Source organism: Pongo pygmaeus, chromosome 11 (assembly GCF_028885625.2).
Source record: "Pongo pygmaeus isolate AG05252 chromosome 11, NHGRI_mPonPyg2-v2.0_pri, whole genome shotgun sequence".
Taxonomy (NCBI): domain Eukaryota; kingdom Metazoa; phylum Chordata; class Mammalia; order Primates; family Hominidae; genus Pongo; species Pongo pygmaeus.
This window is the reverse complement of record NC_072384.2, coordinates 90,295,522-90,313,434: the sequence shown is the minus strand read 5'-3', so window position 1 is coordinate 90,313,434 and position 17,913 is coordinate 90,295,522. Positions and strand designations below refer to the sequence as shown.

The window sequence follows — 17,913 nt, the reverse complement described above, 5'->3', positions numbered from 1 at the left end:
GCCTTTAGTTGTATGACCCAGGTCTCTTTGTTTGGGAAGACACCAGGGACTTCTTGCAGGTGGTCTACATTCTGTGCATCCATGCATCCTGCAGTTGGCCTTGGCCAAAGGGGTAACTCTGAGACTTCCATGCTTATGTCCTTGGGGTGGGGACCAATGAGCTCACTGTGGGTCAGAGAACCTTGCTCTGGCTTGGCAAGGAACATTGGCGTCAAACACACTCTTCACTCAAAAGACCATTTTGTAAATTTTTAGAAAAATCACAAATGCAAAGGAAGGAAAACGAGTGGGTTTTAGCACATTTCCAAGAGGCGTGAAAGGGGTAGAGGGCTGAGTCTTGAGATTTCCTACTCACCCCATGAGTGAGGAGGCAGGGTAGAGTTGACTAGATAACACAGCCGGTTAGAGTTAGGAAAAGGCAGGATCTCAGAAGTCCTTCCAGGAGTGGGCTATTGGGACAATTAAAATAAGCATCTTGCATTTCATTCCCGGCATTCACAGACATCCTTGATTGGTGGTAGAGCTTCAGGGAGAGGGGACGGGACAGGGCTGGGTGTGCTGAGGGGCCTCAGTCCAACAAGAATGACTTTTTGGCAGGTTCTCCAGAGCCTTCATTGATTGCCAATCATTGATTTCCAACAAGGGAAAGCAGGAGAGAGTCACTTTTCTATCCTTCAGCCCTTGTGCTGGCTCCTGGATAATCTTTCACATGTTATGGGTACTTACATCAAGGAGCACTTGCATTTTGACAAATAAATTTTACAACCTTATTTTTTCCACATTAATGCCAGGTTTATACTGGTTAGAAGATAACAAAGTTATTTGTGTACAACATTTCCTTCATAATTAGTATATCAAATTTGTAAGCCTTCTTACCATGTTCCAGCATTGGGTTTTTGAAAGATTCAGACAAAATATAAGATATAGTTCCTATCCTCAAGGAATGTACAATTTGAGAGAGAAAATTAGCATTAAATTACGACAAAAAATCATGTAAGAAGTAAGTCATAAGCCAAGTGCAGTATGTGTGCCTGTAGTACCAGCTACTGGGAAGACTGAAGTGGAAGGATCACTTGAGCCCAGGAATTACGGTCCAGCATGGGCAACATAGTGAGACTTCATCTCAAAAGGCGGGGTGGGGAGGGGAGAGAGAGAGAGAGAAGTAATGAACTATGAATTAGAAGTGTAATTGAAATTCAGGTAGGAGAGCTCAGTAGAGGTTACAGTAAAATACTACTGCAGAAAGATAAGACTTGAGCCTTTAGGATGAATAAATTTTAGATGAGGATAAAAGAAGAATGGCTTTCCTGGTATAAGGAATTGCATGGGCTGAGGAGCAGTGGCAGAAAATCAACATTACATACTCAGAGACATCCAGGAGAGATGCATGTGACAGGAATAAGAGCAGGTAAATGGTAAATAAGGTTGGATAGTTAAGGTGAAGCCTCATTTCTGTTGCCTCAAAAGTCAGTCAGTTTGAAGGGAATGTTCTAGACCACTGTTGTTTAATACAGATACAATGTGAGCTGCATATGTAATTTAACTTTTTTTTTGAGACGAAGTTTTGCTCTAGTTGCCCAGGCTGGAGTGCAATGGTGCAATCTCGGCCACTACAACCACCACCTCCCCGGTTCAAGAGATTCTCCTGCCTCAGCCCCGGGAGGAACAGCCTGTAGCTAGGATTACAGGCATGTGCCACCACACCGGGCTAATTTTTGTATTTTTAGTAGAGACGTGGTTTCACCAAGTTGGCCATGTTGGTCTCGAACTCCTGATCTCAGGTGATCCACCTACTTCAGTCTCCCAGAGTGCTGGGATTATAGGCGTGAGCCACCATCCCCGGCTGTAATTTAATATTTTCTAGTAGCCCCATTGAAAAGGTAAAAAGACACAGGCAAAGTTAATTTAAATAATATATTTTTTCTAACCCAATACATCCAAAATACTGTTACTTTAACATGTAATCAATATAAAAATTTTAACACTGCTTTAGTTTTTAAACGTAAATTTTTAAAAATTCAGTTCCTCAGTTATACTAGCCACATTTTAAGTGTACAGTAGTCAACTGTGTCTAGTTTTGGAAAACATAGCTATAGATAATTGTGAGATTATTTAGCAGCTTAATAATACATCAAAAGTTGTATCTTAGGAAAATTTCTTTTCAGTAAAATGCAGAATGAATTGAAGGGTGTGATGGTTGAGGGACAAGAGAGAAGTTAGATCTGGAATGAGTTACAGGTGGGTACTAGAATGGTAGCAGTGGAGGTGTCGAGAGGATAGAACAAATCTGAGAGATCTTTCAAAGAAATAACTAGTATGGCTTGATGACTGATTGGCAATGAGGAAAGAAAAAATGAAATCAAGTATGATAGCCAGCCTTCAAACAGCCTGAAAGGATCCTTGCGTCCGAGTATTCATACTCTCGTAAAATCTTCTATACTGTACTGGGGTTGGTCCGCGTGACCAATAAAATAAACAGTAGTGACAGTTATAAGGTACTGTGGCTTCTGTCTTGGTGGCTCTTTCTCTGGGCTCTTTCTCTCCAGAGGAAGCCAGCTGCCACACTGTGAGCAGCCCCACGGAGAGGCCCACGTGGGAGGACCTGTAACCTGCCAACAACCACATAACTTTGGAAGCTGAGCATTCAGATGACTGCAGTCCCAGTCAACGCTTTGCAGCCTCATGAGAGACCCAGAGCCAGAACCACCTGGCTAAGTCTCTCCCTGATTCCTGAGCCTTGGAATCTCTGAGAAACAATAAATGTCGGTTGCTTTAAGCTGCTAAATTTTAGGGGTAATTTGTAACAGAAATAGATAATTGAGCAATAATAAAAAAAAGACAATATCAAGCACGAATAAAAAGATAACCCAATTTGGCCGGGTGCAGTGACTCACGCCTATAATCCCAGCACTTTGGGAGACCGAGGCAGGCGGATCACCTGAGATTGGAAGGTCGAGACCAGCCTGACCAACGTGGAGAAACCCTGTCTCTACTAAAAATACAAAATTAGCCAGAAGTGGAGGTTGCAGTGAGCCCAGATCGTGCTATTACACTGCAGCCTGGAAAACAAGAGCAAAACTTTGTCTAAAAAAAAAAAACACAAAACAACACAACAACAAAAAAAACCCAATTTAAAAATGTGCAAGAAAATTAAAAGAAGATAATAAGCATATGAAAAAGTGCTCAACATCATTAGACACCAGGAAAATGAAAATTAAAACCACAAGGAGATAGCACCACACACACACCAGCATGACTAAAATTTAAAAGACGGATAATACAAAATGTGGCTGAGAATATGGTGCAACCAGAATTCTTTATTTAAAAATTAAGATACAATTTACATACACACAATTCACCCATATAAAGTATATGATTCAGCCAACTGTCATCACTATCCATTTTACAATATTTTCATTTCAGTGTAGTCCAACCATCACCACTATTCATTTTAGAATATTTTCATTACTCTACCAGAAAACCCTGTGCCCCTTAGCTGTCACTCTCCAATTCTCCTGCCTCCTCTCCAACCTTAGGCAACCTCTAGTCTGCTTTCTATCTGTACACATTTGCTTATTCTAGACACTCATGTAAATGGCATCATATAATATGTAGTCTATTGTGACTGGCTTCTTTCATTTAGCACAGTGTTTTCCATGTTTGCTCATGTTGTACCATGTATCGATACTTCATTTCTGTTTCTTGCCAAATAATACTTCATTGTACAGATATGTAACTTTTGTTTTTACCTATTCATCAGTTGATGGACATTTGGGTTATTTCTACTTCTTGACAATTATGCTGCCATAAACATTATGTACAAGTTTTTGTGAGGACTATGTTTTCATTTATTTTGGGTATATACCTAGGTATGGAATTGTTGGGTCATATGGTCTCTCCGTTTAGCCATTTGAGGAACTGCCAGACATTTTTCCAAGATAGCTGCACTGTTGTACATCACCAGTGGTGTCTGAGGATTCCAAATTCTCCTCACTAACACTTGTTTTTTAAAAAATTATGGTGGGTGTGAAGTCATTGTGGTTTTGATGTGCATTTCCCGGATGGCTAATAATGTTGAGCATCTTTTCATATGATTATTGATCATTCATATATCTTTTTTGGAGAGCTGTATAGTATATTCAAATCTGTTTTCCATTTTAAAATTCGGTTATTTAAATTATGATAGTTCTTTACATATTCTAGATAGCCTTTTATCAAATATATCATTTATAAACATTATTCCACATTCTGTGGATTGTATGCCACCAGAATTCTTTTCCAAAATGATACAAACTCTTGAAAAGGGTCTGGCTGTTTCACATAAAACCAAACATTGATGTACCCTATAAACGAGACATTCTATTTATAGATATTTACCCAAGAGAAAAGGAAACATATGTCTACAAAAGATTTACACAAGAATGTTTACAGCAGCCTTACTCATAATAGCCCCAACTGGCAACAGCCCAGGAATCTATCAGGAGGAGCATAGATCAGTAAACTATGGGGTATTCATATAGTGAAATACTACTCAGTAATAAAATGGAGGAAACTACTGATACACACGATATGGACATTTTGCTAAGTGGAAAATGCTATACACAAAAAGCGCACACTGTATGATTCCATTTTATATGAATTTTCAGAAAATGCAAAACTAACTGATGGTAGAGAAAAATCAGACTGGGTGCAGTATTTAACACCTGTAATCCTAGCACTTTGGGAGATTGAGGCGGGGAGATCTCTTGAGCCCAGGAGTTGGAGGCCAGCCTGAGTAACATGGCAAGACCCTATCTCGCAAAAAAAAAAAAAAATACAAAAATTAGCTGGGTGTGGTGGCATGTGCCTGTAGTCCCATCTACTTGGGAGGATTGCTTGAGCCCAGGGAGGTTGAAGCTGCAGTCAGCTATGATTGTGGCACTGTACTGTAGCCTGGGTGATAGAGTGAGACCCTGTCTCAAAACAAACAGTGGTTCTCGAGACAGAACAGTGGTTGCTTCTGGGGTGGGGAAGGCAGTGGTAGGCAGAGAATGTCTGGAAAATCGCGAGAGGAAACTTTTTGGGGTGATGACAATGGTTTATATCTAAGGAATTTTGGTTACACAAGTGTATACATTTGTCAGTGAATGTACACTTAAGATTTGTGCATTTCGTTGTATGTAAATTTTGTCTCAAAAGGGAAAATAAGTAAACAAATATTTAACTCTAGATAATAAGACGCATGCCATATTTTGGGAGAAGTAAAACGATGCTTGTAATTAACTTTGAAATGCATTTAAAAATAAGGTATTTGGGATAAGGAATAAAGCAAGATAAAATGTAAATCTAGGTAGAATCTATGTGGTGAGCACATAGGTGTTTGCTTTAAATTTTTATAATTTTGCTATATGTTTGAAAATCTTCAAAATAGAATGTTAAGATAATTTTCTTTAAAGGACTAAGGTTTCTAGAGCTGGAAGCCAGAAGATGATAGCATCATTAGAAGAAATAGAGAATTTAGGAATAGGAAGGACAGCTTGGTGGAAGGTGTGGCATAACTGACAGGTCTTGATACCTACGAGGTCCTAAGTAATTTATGCACATATTTCTGTCTGTATTTCAATGGATCTTCACAAATACCTCTAATCATCAGCACATCCATTTTCAGATGAGAAAATGGAGGTTCTGAAAAGCTATATAATTTGCTCAAGGTCATTAAACTATTAGTGTGCTAGGGGTAGGACGGATTACATAATTTGCAGGCCTAGTGTAAAATGAAAATTTGTGGTTCCTTGTTCAAAAATTATTAATAGCACAGCATTAAAACAAGCACAGGGCCCTTCTAACGATGAGGCCTTGTGAGACTCAGGTTTCACACACATGAAGCTAGGGTGGCAAGGAAGATTTGAATCTCGGTCTGTCTAACAGGAAAGCCCATGCTTTTTCCAGTAAACCATGCTAGGTCAAATGACTCGTTCATTTCTGTGCGCAGTGAATGAGGCATGATGGTGATGTCAGATGGTGATGTCCTGTAGCCAGTTAAAAACCAAATTGCACGTAAGGAGTTCCTCTGTGATGTCTGTTGTCTGTCCTCTTCTCAGTGGGCATTTGGTTATTACATTTGACCTAGGTTAGCAGCGTAATTTTTGATCAAAGTCTCAACAGTGTATCTCTTTAAATATCAAGGTACTAAGAATAACTCCTTTCATGTGTCCTCTCTGAAATTTGTCACCGGATTTCTTCTTTCTGATAAATGTGTCAATACTTAATAGTGGCGATGAAATGTCTTCTGCTAGACATCTGGGTGGATCTGGAAGCAGAGGAACGTTTTCCTCAATTTAACAGCGGATCCTAGTAGTTGAGTTAAATGTTGGTTTCATTTAAGACTAAGCTACTTTCTGAATGTAATTATGCTTTCACTGATAACAGCAACTTTTACTTTAGTTGGGAAGACATATCTATTATGTCTTAATCAGACAACTCTTGTCTGTCTTTGAGGAAGAGTGGGGGATCTGTAACTTTTCCCAAGAAAAATGAAAATGTCTCAATCCTAATATTAAAGGAATTCGGCTGTATTGGGTTAGGAATGAATAAACTACACCGATGTCCTTTATCAACTGTAATTCCTCTACTTGAGTCTCAAAGAATACTAAGTTTACGTTTTAATAAAAAATTAATAAAATTCCAGAAAAGTCTTTCACATCAGTCCCTGCTGGTCAAATTGGCAGGCCAAGCCTAGACAACAGGTTGCACTTTGGGCTAAGACAGCCTCTAGAGGGCAATCTCCTTTCCTGCGAATCCGCCCTAGTCCGCTCTATCCTCCCTCTCCCCGCTCCGCCTCAGCTCGCTCTCCGCCTTCTCCCTGGCCCCATCCCCGATCCCAGGCCCGCCCCGCACCGGTCCCATCTCCCTGCCTCTCTCTCAACTATTTCCTCCAGGCGTCGTTCTTGCCCCGCCCCTCCCCGCCGCGTAGCGGAAACGGTCGCTCTGGCTTCCTGGAGGACTTGTCATCTGTGCCCGGCGGCGCAGGACGGCGGTGGGCGGGGCTCACGCGAGGCGCTGGAACGGTCCAGGCGGTTATCGCTCCGCTGTTTTAGCTTCGGAGTGTTTGGCGATGGGGCAGCGGGAGGTGTGGAGGATCATGTCGAGGTGAGTGAGAGAGCGAGCGGCCAAGGGCAGGCTCTTAAGCGGCACTCGCCACAGTGGGAAAAGGGCCGGGGGTGGAGACTGCTGGCCTCGAAGTTTCGAGTCGCGCTCAGAGGCGCAGCTGTGAGACCCCAACCTTGGCCCTCCCCAAGCCCCAGTCCTCGTTCCTGTCTTTCCTTTCTCCCTCTAGCATCTTCTTTGCAGCAGCACTCTGGTTTTCTGGCACTCTGGCTCTTAATTCAGGCTTGTCCCCACACGACTTTAATTCTTTTGGCCTCAGTTTCTTTCCTTTCTTCAAAGTTGGGTGCAGTTTGGGGACACGGAGGGATTTAGCTTAGAGGAATTGTGCGGCATGTTTTGTGCAGGCAGCACACACAGGTGCTTTGCCAGTTGCTGCACTTCTCTCTGCCCGTGGTGTGATTTTATTCCGCTTTCTTGCATGGCTGCAGCGTCAGTATAGGCATTTGGAACTTTCAGGCTAGTGTTGAGGGACGTTTAACGTGGCATGGGGGAGCATGTTTGCAAACATTGTTTAACTTTTCGAAAGTACCCCTCACTGCGCTTTGAGCTCAGCCTAGGAAATCTGGTAGCCATCATCTTTAGGAAATTAGGCTGCATGCGTCTTAAACAGCCCACTGCCTGGCCCTGTACTGTCATACCAGGTAGCAGCTGCGCCCACTTGAGAACCATCCTTGTTTCTTTAAAATAAGGACAACTTAAATTACTGGATTCTTTAAGCCTTAGAGTTTGCCTTCTGGGTTTCCTGAAAAGGGATGGAAGTGTTTCTTTGACTTAAGGAGAATAGTTTCAGGGGAAAGTGTCTAGATGTCTGACACTGTATCCACAGACCTAATTCTCAGTAAATTTTTGTTATACATTTAAGAGTTGCTTTTCTGTTTTTTTTTAATACCCTAAAATTAGTTGACCTTGCACCAGCTCATGGAGAGATTTAGTAAATACTAAGAAAATCAGTATACGTAATCGTTACTGCCGCTTTTTCAGTGTTGTCAGCAAATAGCAAATAGAGAAACAAACTGGAAAGACATGTTTGTTAAAGTTAGCTGACTTAGGAAAGGATCTGTCATTTCCACAATTCAGCTTGGCTTTCTTCCACCCCACGTTCCAAGATGCAGTACTCTGTAGGTGAGGCCAGGACCATTTTGGGGGCTTTGATCTGAGATGCCTTTTCCAGACTCAGCCCTGGAGTGGGTATTATCCTAGAAAGCAGAGGCCAAGATGGTCCAGTCCACGATAGCCTAACCCACAAGTGTATAAGGGAATAGAGTGCCACGGAAAGTGTTTCTGAGAGGAAAAAAGGCCTTGGGCCATGGTTGACAGTGTTGGGCAGCCCCACTTGAACTCTGGCCTCCCTTGGCTTCTTCGATACCGGCCTACTTTTCTAATGCCACTATCCACCGCCTCTCCTCTTACCCCAGTGCCAGTTTAGCTCTTGGACTTTTTTTTTTTTTTTTTTGGTTCCCAAATCATCTCTCTTAGGGTAACTCAAATTTTTGTCTAACCTGACTTGCCATGAGCTCTAGTGCTGGTCACAACCCTCTGAATGTCTCAGTTGCACCTCATATATAAATTTGCACTTAAGGGCTAGGCACGGAGGCTCACACCTGTAATCCCAGCACTTTGGGAGGCCGAGGCGGGCATATCATCTGAGGTCAGGAGTTCAAGACCAGGCTGGCCAGCATAGTGAAACCCCGTCTCTACTAAAAATACAAAAAAATTAGCCGGGTGTGGTGACAGGGCCCTGTAATCCCAGCTGCTTGGGAGTCTGAGGCAGGATAGTTGCTGGAACCTGGGAGGTGGAGGTTGCAGTGAGCCGAGATCGCACCACTGCGCTATAGCCTGGGCGACAGAGTGAGACTCCGTCTCAAGAAAAAAAAAAAAAGGAAAAGAAAAATAAATTTGCACGTAAGTATAACCCTTACTCTTTATCTCTCTTGGCACTATCATTCTTTTAGATTCTCAAAGTTACCTAAGTTCTCCCACACTCCCAAACCTTAACCTCTTCCTGTGGATTCAACAGTAGTCTCAAAGTTAATCACTTTTTCCTCTTCCCAGTGTGAATTGTGTCTGTACAAGATTGCCAGGTTAATCTCGCTAAGGTTTTACTTCAGTGCCTGCCATTCTCAGAAGCTCACAGAGGTGCCCTTCTCCTTATGCAATTAAATGCAGTTTTACCAGCCTGGATTTCACAGATTTGGCCCCAGTATATTCATGGATGAACAGTTACCTACTGTTCTGTTCTACCTGCTGGGAAGCACAGTTCTAGGCATTTCTATTATCCTGTAGCCACTCTGGACTACTTGGTGTTCCTACTGTTCCTTATGTAGGGCCCTTGGAGTCTGAAAGGAGAGCAGATAGGAAACAAATAATTAGACAAAAGTAATTTTTGATTACCAATTCTGGTAAGTGTCTTAAGGGACAAGTACAGTTATGAGAGCCAGATTTAGATAGGGAGAGGGAGTCAAGAAGCCTCATCAGAGAGGTTGCTCTTCGCTGGGTGTGGTGGTTCATGCCTGTAATCCTAGCACTTTGAGAGGCCAGCGTGGGAGTTCAAGACAATCCTGGGCAACATAGCAAGACCCCGTTTCTACAGAAAATAAATAAAAAAACTAGCTGGGTATGGTGGCATACGCGAATCCTTCCAGCTTGGGAGGTTGAGGTGGGAGGATCACTTGAGCCACAGAGTTCAAGTTTACAGTGAACTATGATTGTGCCACTGCCCTCCAGCCTGGGCAACATGGAAAAACCTAGTCTCTAAAAATAGAAATAACAGGAAGAGGTTACTTTAGGTTGTTAATAGGCCTCATTGCCTTTTCCATCTGCTCCATACTCTGCTGAACTATATTGTTTTGGTTCTTGCTCTTTGCCTGTCTTCTCTTTTACTTCTACTTAGTTATTTCTTAGTTGATCAGAGGCTCAATCTTTGATGCTCTGTTAGATTGTTTTCTGTGTTAGGAATCATGAGCCTGAATGCAGAGGCTGAGAAGGAAGCATTGAAAGATGCTGGCTAGATGGCAGCGTGGGGGACTGGTGAACTGGAGAGAGTGCTCTAGAGAGGAGGCAGCTTCTCAGCCCCAGACATTGTTCCCCTTATAGAATATAGACCCAGGGTTTCCATTATTACTGATTTTTCTGGAAAACCTGGAAAAACTGCATTTTTAGGTGAAATGTCTTGATTTTTTTTTTTTTGAGACAGAGTCTCGCTCTTTTGCCCAGGCCGGACTACAGTGGCACTATCTCGGCTCACTGCAAGCTCCACCTCCTGGGTTCACACCATTCTCCTGCCTCAGCCTCCCGCGTAGCTGGGACTACAGGCGCCCGCCACCACGCCTGGCTAATTTTTTGTATTTTTAGTAGAGACGGGGTTTCACCATGTTAGCCAGGATGGTCTCGATCTCCTGACCTTGTGATCCGCCCGCCTCGGCCTCCCAAAGTGCTGGGATTACAGGCGTGAGCCACTGCGTCCGGCCAAAATGTCTTGATTTTTAAATGTTAGTAGTTTTTTCTTTTTTTCTTTTTCTTCTTTTTAATCTCTACCATTCCATTCAGATAATGTTAGTAGTTTTAAAACACTGCTCGGCTGGGCGTGGTGACTCAAGCCTGTAATGCCAGCACTTTGGGCGGCTGAGGCTGGAGGATCACAGCCCATGAATTCGAGACCAGCCTGGGCAACATAGACTGTGTCTCTACAAAAAATTTAAAAATCAGCCAGGGGTGGTGGTGTGCGCCTGTAGTCTTAGCTGTTCAGGAGGCTTGAGTCCAGGAGATTGAGGCTGTAGTGAGCACATGTATCATACCACTGCACTCCAGCCTCGGTGGCAGAGTGAGACCCTGTATCGAAAAATAAATAAATAAATAGAATACAGAAATGAAACGCTGCTGACCAATACCACAGTTGCAGTTGGCATCCTTCTGGCAATTAGTTTTCAGCTGCAGCCTTCACATTTATTCCTTACAGAAAGCTGAGAGATTCCAGTGTCTCAGTGATTGTACATGCATGTGGCATAAGACATACCTTTAGTTCTAACTTTTCTTTTAACCTCTAGTCTCTCTTCTGTTGACTATTTCTGCTTATGTCAGTACAAATTCAAATTCAGAATTGTATTTGTATTCCATCCTGCAAACCAGCTAGCTTCTTTCCCTGTCTTTTCTATATTCTCGTAGTTGTCCTGGCTTGAAATCTTAAAGTCATTTTTGACATTCTTTTCCATTGAGTTTTTACTTTATAAAAACTCTTAATAATATCACTCCCTTCTGTTTCGACAGCTGCTGTGCTTCATCACCCCATGCCTAAATTATAGGCCTCCTGGACTTGATTTTCTGCTCTATTCACACCTTGCCTACTTCTGGGTTAATAATTTTCACTAAGCACTACTTTGTGATGTCTTTTTCTTCCTGCTTAAGCAGTTTCATGTAGTTGTTTAATTTTGTGAGGCTATGTTTGTTTTATTGGATAATTGCAAAAAGTTCCTGAGTGATAAATTTCTCATCTAAGACAGTTGTTTATTTAAACTTCACGCATTTGTTAAACACAGGGTTTTAACAACAGGAGGGTTTGTTAAACACAGATTTCTGGGCCCCACAGTTTCTTGTTCAGTAGGTCTGGGGTGGGGCAGAGAATTTCAGTTTCTAGTCAGTTTCCAGGGGATGTTGATGGTACTTGTCCAAGAACCATACTTTGAGAATAACTGTTCTAAAAAAGCCAAGTTGACATCAGCTGAAGGAAATAAGCCTGATAAAGTTAATTAAGAAATTAGAAGTAGCAGGCTGGGCACAGTGGCTCATGCCTGTAATTTCTGCACTTTGGGAGGCTGAGGCGGGCGGATCAAGAAAGAAGTCAGGAGATCATGACCATGCTGGCTAACATGGTGAAACCCCGTTTCTACTAAAAATACAAAAAATTAGCCAGGCGTGGTGGCAGGCACCTGTAGTCCCAGCTACTCGGGAGGCTGAGGCAGGAGAATGGCATGAACCCGGAAGGCAGAGCCTGCAGTGAGCCGAGATTGCACCACTGCACTCCAGCCTGGGCGACAAAGAGAGACTCAGGCTCAAAAAAAAAAAAAAAGTAGCGGAGACGTGTATGCCCTCTTCCTCTCCACCAGATGGCAGTTTTGGAACCAATAGAAAGGAAAGATCATAAATTCAGAATTACTTGGGGACACTGAATTCTCAGTTACATTTTGAGGTATAAAAGTTAATATCAAATTTTAAATGACAGCTGAATTTGAATTAGAACGAATGGGCTGGGTGCGGTGGCTCACGCCTGTCATCCCAGCACTTTGGGAGGCCCAGGTGGGCGGATCACCTGAGGTTGGGAGCTCAAGGCTAGCCTGGCCAACATGGAGAAACCTCGTGTCTACTAAAAATACAAAAATAAGCCAGGTGTGGTGACGAATGCCTGCAATCCCAGCTACTCGGGAGGCTGAGGCAGGAGAATTGCTGGAACCTGGGAGGCAGAGGTTGCAGTGAGCCGAGATCGTGCCACTGCGCTGCAGCCTGGGTGACACAGCAAGACTCCATCTCAAAACCAACCAACCAACCAAATGGAAGCAATGTGATTATATAGTATTTGGCAAGGAATTTGGGGTTGTGTGTGTATATATATATATATATATTTTTTGTAGTAACTGGTCCACAGATTTTTGTGACCTATAAATATTGTGTACAGTGGCTTTGTTTGATGGGTTTACATTAACTTTCTTTGAGTTAAATAAAATTCTGTCTTATATATAAAACTGGGACTTGGAGTTAGTCCTGAGTTCTGTTTGTTTACTTGTTAAAACACTGCAGTTAGTACTTAAACTGTTACATAAGAGTTGCAAATCTGGCAACACCCTCTTGAACCTTGAACCTACATTTGGGTACTGGCCACATTAAGGAATCCAAAGTCATTCTGGATTTTTATACTTAAAGTCTCCAAAAAGATAAAATTGAGTCAAGTTGAAAACATTTTAGAAATGGTGTTTTAGGGTAGTGTAGTTCACACTTTAAAAGTAATTATGAAAACCTTATTTAGAAAGTATCCCTAAATAAGATATGATCTGTCACTTCAGTTTCATAATTATAAAGTGTTAGTGTTGATTTTTAATGACAGCTTCGTTCTTTGAAATCATTTAGGGGAGCTGCAAACAAAGTATCTGTGCCTGTGCCCCACCTCCAGAGTTTGATTTAATTGGTCTTGGGTGTGACCTGGGCTTTGGAATTTTTAGCAGTCTCCAGGTGTTTTTTTTTTTTTTTTTTTTTTTTTTTGAGACAGAGTCTCACTCTTGTCACCCAGGCTGGAGTGCAGTGGGACAATCTCGGCTCACTGCAACCTCTGTGTTAGAAATACCAAAATTGTTAGATAATTGGTGCTGTGAAGAAAAGTCAGCACAGAGACAAAAGATTTATCAGCAAGGCCATTTTTACTTTCTGCAGAAAGGGTGCTCAATCGCAGATGGAACAATGGCGAGAGCACACTTGACAAAGGAAAAGCAGACATATTTATCCCTTATGCATTTGGGTCGTCCTACTGCTGTGTCCTGCATCCATTGGCTGGAGTGGGAACTCACACTCTTAAACTGATACCCAATATGCTAATAGCCTAAATAGGTAAGTGCAGGGAAGAACAAAGAAGTTGCTTACGAAAGGTTTAAGGAACCAATAACATTTTTAAATAAGGAAGGGTCATAGGCTGTGAGCTGGAACATGCCCGTGAGCATGTCCAATAGTACGTAGGATAGGGCTTAACAAAGAGTTACTAGCACAAAGCAAGGAGGCATGAAGAAAGTTAGTCTTTAAAAGAAATTATGATTTCTAACACTTATGATTTATTCTTTAACAAGAAGAAAAACTTTGAAGAGGAAACTTTTTACTTTCTACGCTCTGCCTCCCAGGTTCAAGCTATTTTCCTGCCTCAGCCTCCTGAGTAGCTGGGATTACAGGCACCCGCCACCATGCCTGGCTAATTTTTATGCTTTTAGTGGAGACGGGGTTTCGCCTTGTTGGCCAGACTGGTCTGAAACTCCTGACCTCAGGTGATCCGCCTGCCTTGGCCTCCCAAAGTGCTGAGATTACAGGCATGAGTCACCATGCCCAGCCGAGTCTCCAGGTGATTCTAATGTACAGACCAGTCTTGGAATTACTGGGCTACGTTTTACTTGTGAGACAAATTCAAAAAATGCTAGTTCAGGAATGTGAATTATGACTGACTTAAACAAATAGGTCGTTTCTCTCTTTTGTATAGTATTATTCAATTTGAATGTAATATAAAAAAGTAATATAAATTCTGAAAGGCAAGTTGGATTACAAATATTTTTATAAATTCAGTCATCCAAGTTGTTACAAGTGGTAACTGGTGATATTGCCTTTTGTGAAACCTCAGGCTGTTGGTCTTCATATAATATCAGAATGTTCTTGAAAAATTAACAGATTGTCAGTTTATCAGTTCCATTAGATAGTATATGTATCTGCACATGTGCACAGCCCTTATCAGGCTGCTGTAGCTACTGATTCTAGCTTTGACCTCTTTCCATAGATCTTAAATTTAGCTTCTTAAACAAAAAGCATGCATCTTAGTATATTCTAACTATAGTATTTTTATGTGCACAGCTGTCATTACGTTGTGGGTTTCTCAAGGGCAAGAGCTATGTCTTTTAGGAAATTTTTTAAAAAGCCCAAAGCATAATGATACAACTTGATGAATTTTCACAAACGAAACATACCTAAATCACCAGCACCTGGATCGAGAAACAAGCATTCCAGAGGCCCTCCTCATGCCTTTCTCAATCACTGCCGTTCCCGGTGTTGTCTTTTACTTTCTTGTTATAATTTACATAAGGCACTTGAGTACACTGTTCTGAAGTTTATAGCTTAGTGAACTTATACCTGCAGTCCTGTAATCAGTATTGGGATAGAGACAATTTCCAACATTCCATGTTTGTTCATGCCCCTTCCCAGGTGCCCCCACCCTCACCATTCTCATGTCCATTATTAGTGGTCACTTTGGTCAAGCTGTGTCTCAGGCTTTGTATTCCTATCCCAACAAGCACTTTTAAGACAGCAAAAAATAGAAGTGTGTTGTGTTTATTGTTTTGTAGCCTGCTCTCCTTTTGTAATTTGTCACTACTTTTCCATGTTAGTATTTTTAGTGGTTGTGTAATGGCTGTATTAATAGACACAGTCTTTAAAATAATGCTCTACTCTTAGACATTTACTTTGTTTTCAGTTTTTCCATCATGTAAATAATGTGAACATATTTATCAATCAGACTTTGGTCATATTTCTGAGATTTCCCTAGTGCAAATGCTTGCAGAATTAGTGGATTGAAGGGTGTGATCATTTTAAAGGCTGTGGATTTGTATTTCCAGACTGTTTACTGGAAAGGCAGTACCAATTTATACCTCTCTCTGCAGTGTCTGAGAATGCTGTTTGTATTACATCTTTAACAAACCTTTTTTCTTAAGATTAATGACTTTATTTTTTAGAGTAGTTTTAAGTTGATGGAAAAAATGACCTGCAAATTTGAGCAGAAAAGTTTGACAAATAATAACGACATGTATCAACCATTACAGTATCATACAGATTAGTTTCACTGCCCTAAACATCTCCTGTGTTTCAACTGTTCCTCCCTCCCTCCTTCCCCCAAACCCCTGGCAACCATTGATCTTTCTACTGATTTCATAATTTTGCCCTTTTCAGAATATCGTACAGTTGAAATCAGAGTATGTAGCCTTTTCAGACTGGCTTCTTTTGCTTAGTAGTATGTATGCATTTAAGTTTCGTCCAATTTTTTTTTGTGGCATAATAGTTCATTTCTTTTTTTCATGGGTGAATAATATTTATATGGTTGTATTGAAATTGGTTTGTCTTCCAACCATTGAAGAACATCTTGGTTACTTCCACATTTTGGCAGTTATGAATAAAGTTACCATAAAATTCATGTGCAAAGTGGCTGTACCATTTAATGTTCCTACCAGCAGTGAATGAGAGCTAAACCTTTTAAAACTTTTTGTTCTGATAACACCTTTTAGAAGAGGCTGAAACAAAAGGTGATATACTATTTGTCAACTGAGACATGACTACCCACATTACTGTTCTCATTGTATTCCACATTTGTTTCAGGTTTAATGCATTCAAAAGGACTAATACCATACTGCACCATTTGGTAAGTTGTGCGTTTGTTTTGCTGGCATTATTTGTATGTGTAACTTAAAATGTCATTGTTAGAGAAGTAGAGAAATACTGGTATGGCAGATTTCCTTGACCTTGGTACATCATGGTTCTCAACTGTAGTGTCAAGACATGGCACACATACCTTGTAGGAGGTGGCATAAGATTATGGTTAAAATCATGGTTCTTACAAGTCAGAATGCCTGGGTTTAAATAATGGGTTCACTACTTAATCTTGGGTGGATTACTTGGTCTCTTACAGCTTCCCTTTTGATATGTATAAAGTGAGAAGAATAATAGTATCTACCTTAGAGTGCTTATAAATGATAAATAAGATAATTGTATTAATCAGTGTTCTCTAGAAGGACAGAACTTATAGGACATATGTATATATGAAAGGGAGTTTATTAAGGAGAATTGACTCACATGATCACAAGATAAAGTCCCATGATAGGCCGTCCACAAATTGAGGAGCAAGGAAGCCAGTGATGGACCAGTCTGAGTCCCAAAACCTCACAAGTTGGGAAGCTGACAGTGCAGCCTCCAGTCTGTGGCCAAAGGCCCAAGAGCCTCTGGCAAACCACTGGTATAAGTCCAAGAGTCCAAAAGCTGAAGAACTTGGAAGCTGATGTTCGAAGGCAGGAAGCATCCAGTGCCGGAGAAAGATGAAGGCTGGAAGACTCAGCAAGTCAAGTCCTTCCAACTTCTGCCTGCTTTTATCCTAGCCACTCTGGAAGCTGATTAGATGGTGCCCACTCAGACTGAGGGTGGGTCTGCCTCTCCCGGTCCACTGACTCAAATGTTAATCTCCTTTGGCAATACCTGCACAGACATACCCAGGAAAAATACTTTTCATCCTTCAATCAGGTTGACACTCAATATTAACCATCACAATAATGCATTAAAAAATCTAGCATAGTCTTTGGGAGGCCAAGGTGGGTGGATCATGAGGTCAGGAGATTGAGACCATCCTGGTTAACACTGTGAAACCCCATCTCTGCTAAAAAAAAAAATACAAAAATTAGCCAGGCATGGTGGCGGGCACCTGCAGTCCTAGCTACTCAGAAGGCTGAGGCAGGAGAATGGCGTGAACCCAGGAGGCGGAGCTTGCAGTGAGCCAAGATGCGCCACTGCACTCCAGCCTGGGCGACAGAGTGAGACTCTGTCTTAAAAAAAAAATCTAGCATAGTGCATGGCATATGACAGTCATTTTATACATGTTAGCTATTAGTGTAATGGTAGCCTTGCAAAGTTAAATATCCAAAGTTTATCAGATTATAAGGAAGAAATAAATTTTATTCACTTTTATATCTCATAGAGGCTGACAAGTAAATTGCACATAAAAATAACAAGTCATCTGATATCACTGTACTCTAGGTGGTATTGTAAGTACTTGTCATGTATTAGTTAATTCTCACGATAGTCCTCTGGGGTACATACTACAGATCTCTTATTTGCAATTCTAAAACCTCAAAACCAAAAGTTTTTTGTTAGTTTGTGGTAAATGCATTGGCAAAATCTGACCTGGATGTACTTGAAGCTCTTTTAGTTTTTATCCTAACTAGCATAAACACTTACAGTTTGGTGCATAAATATAAAAACCCTTTATTACTATGTAAT

The 17,913-nt window shown here is 41.3% G+C and overlaps 1 protein-coding gene across 9 annotated transcripts in view; it reads left to right on the top strand.

Moving 5' to 3' along the window:
- The first annotated feature begins 3,304 nt into the window (after positions 1–3,304).
- HIBCH (3-hydroxyisobutyryl-CoA hydrolase) overlaps positions 3,305–17,913 on the top strand; it is a 119,901-nt gene continuing 105,292 nt past the window's right edge. For 8 of the 9 annotated variants that reach the window (XM_063647726.1, XM_063647729.1, XM_054476866.2 and 5 more), the window contains exons 1-2: positions 3,305–7,128; positions 16,246–16,288. In XM_063647726.1, the coding sequence (XP_063503796.1) occupies positions 7,094–7,128; positions 16,246–16,288 (78 nt within the window). In that variant the 5' untranslated portion in view covers positions 3,305–7,093. Of the gene's footprint in view, positions 7,129–8,908; positions 9,049–16,245; positions 16,289–17,913 lie in introns of those variants that run through there. The other variant, XM_054476865.2, reaches the window with a different exon arrangement.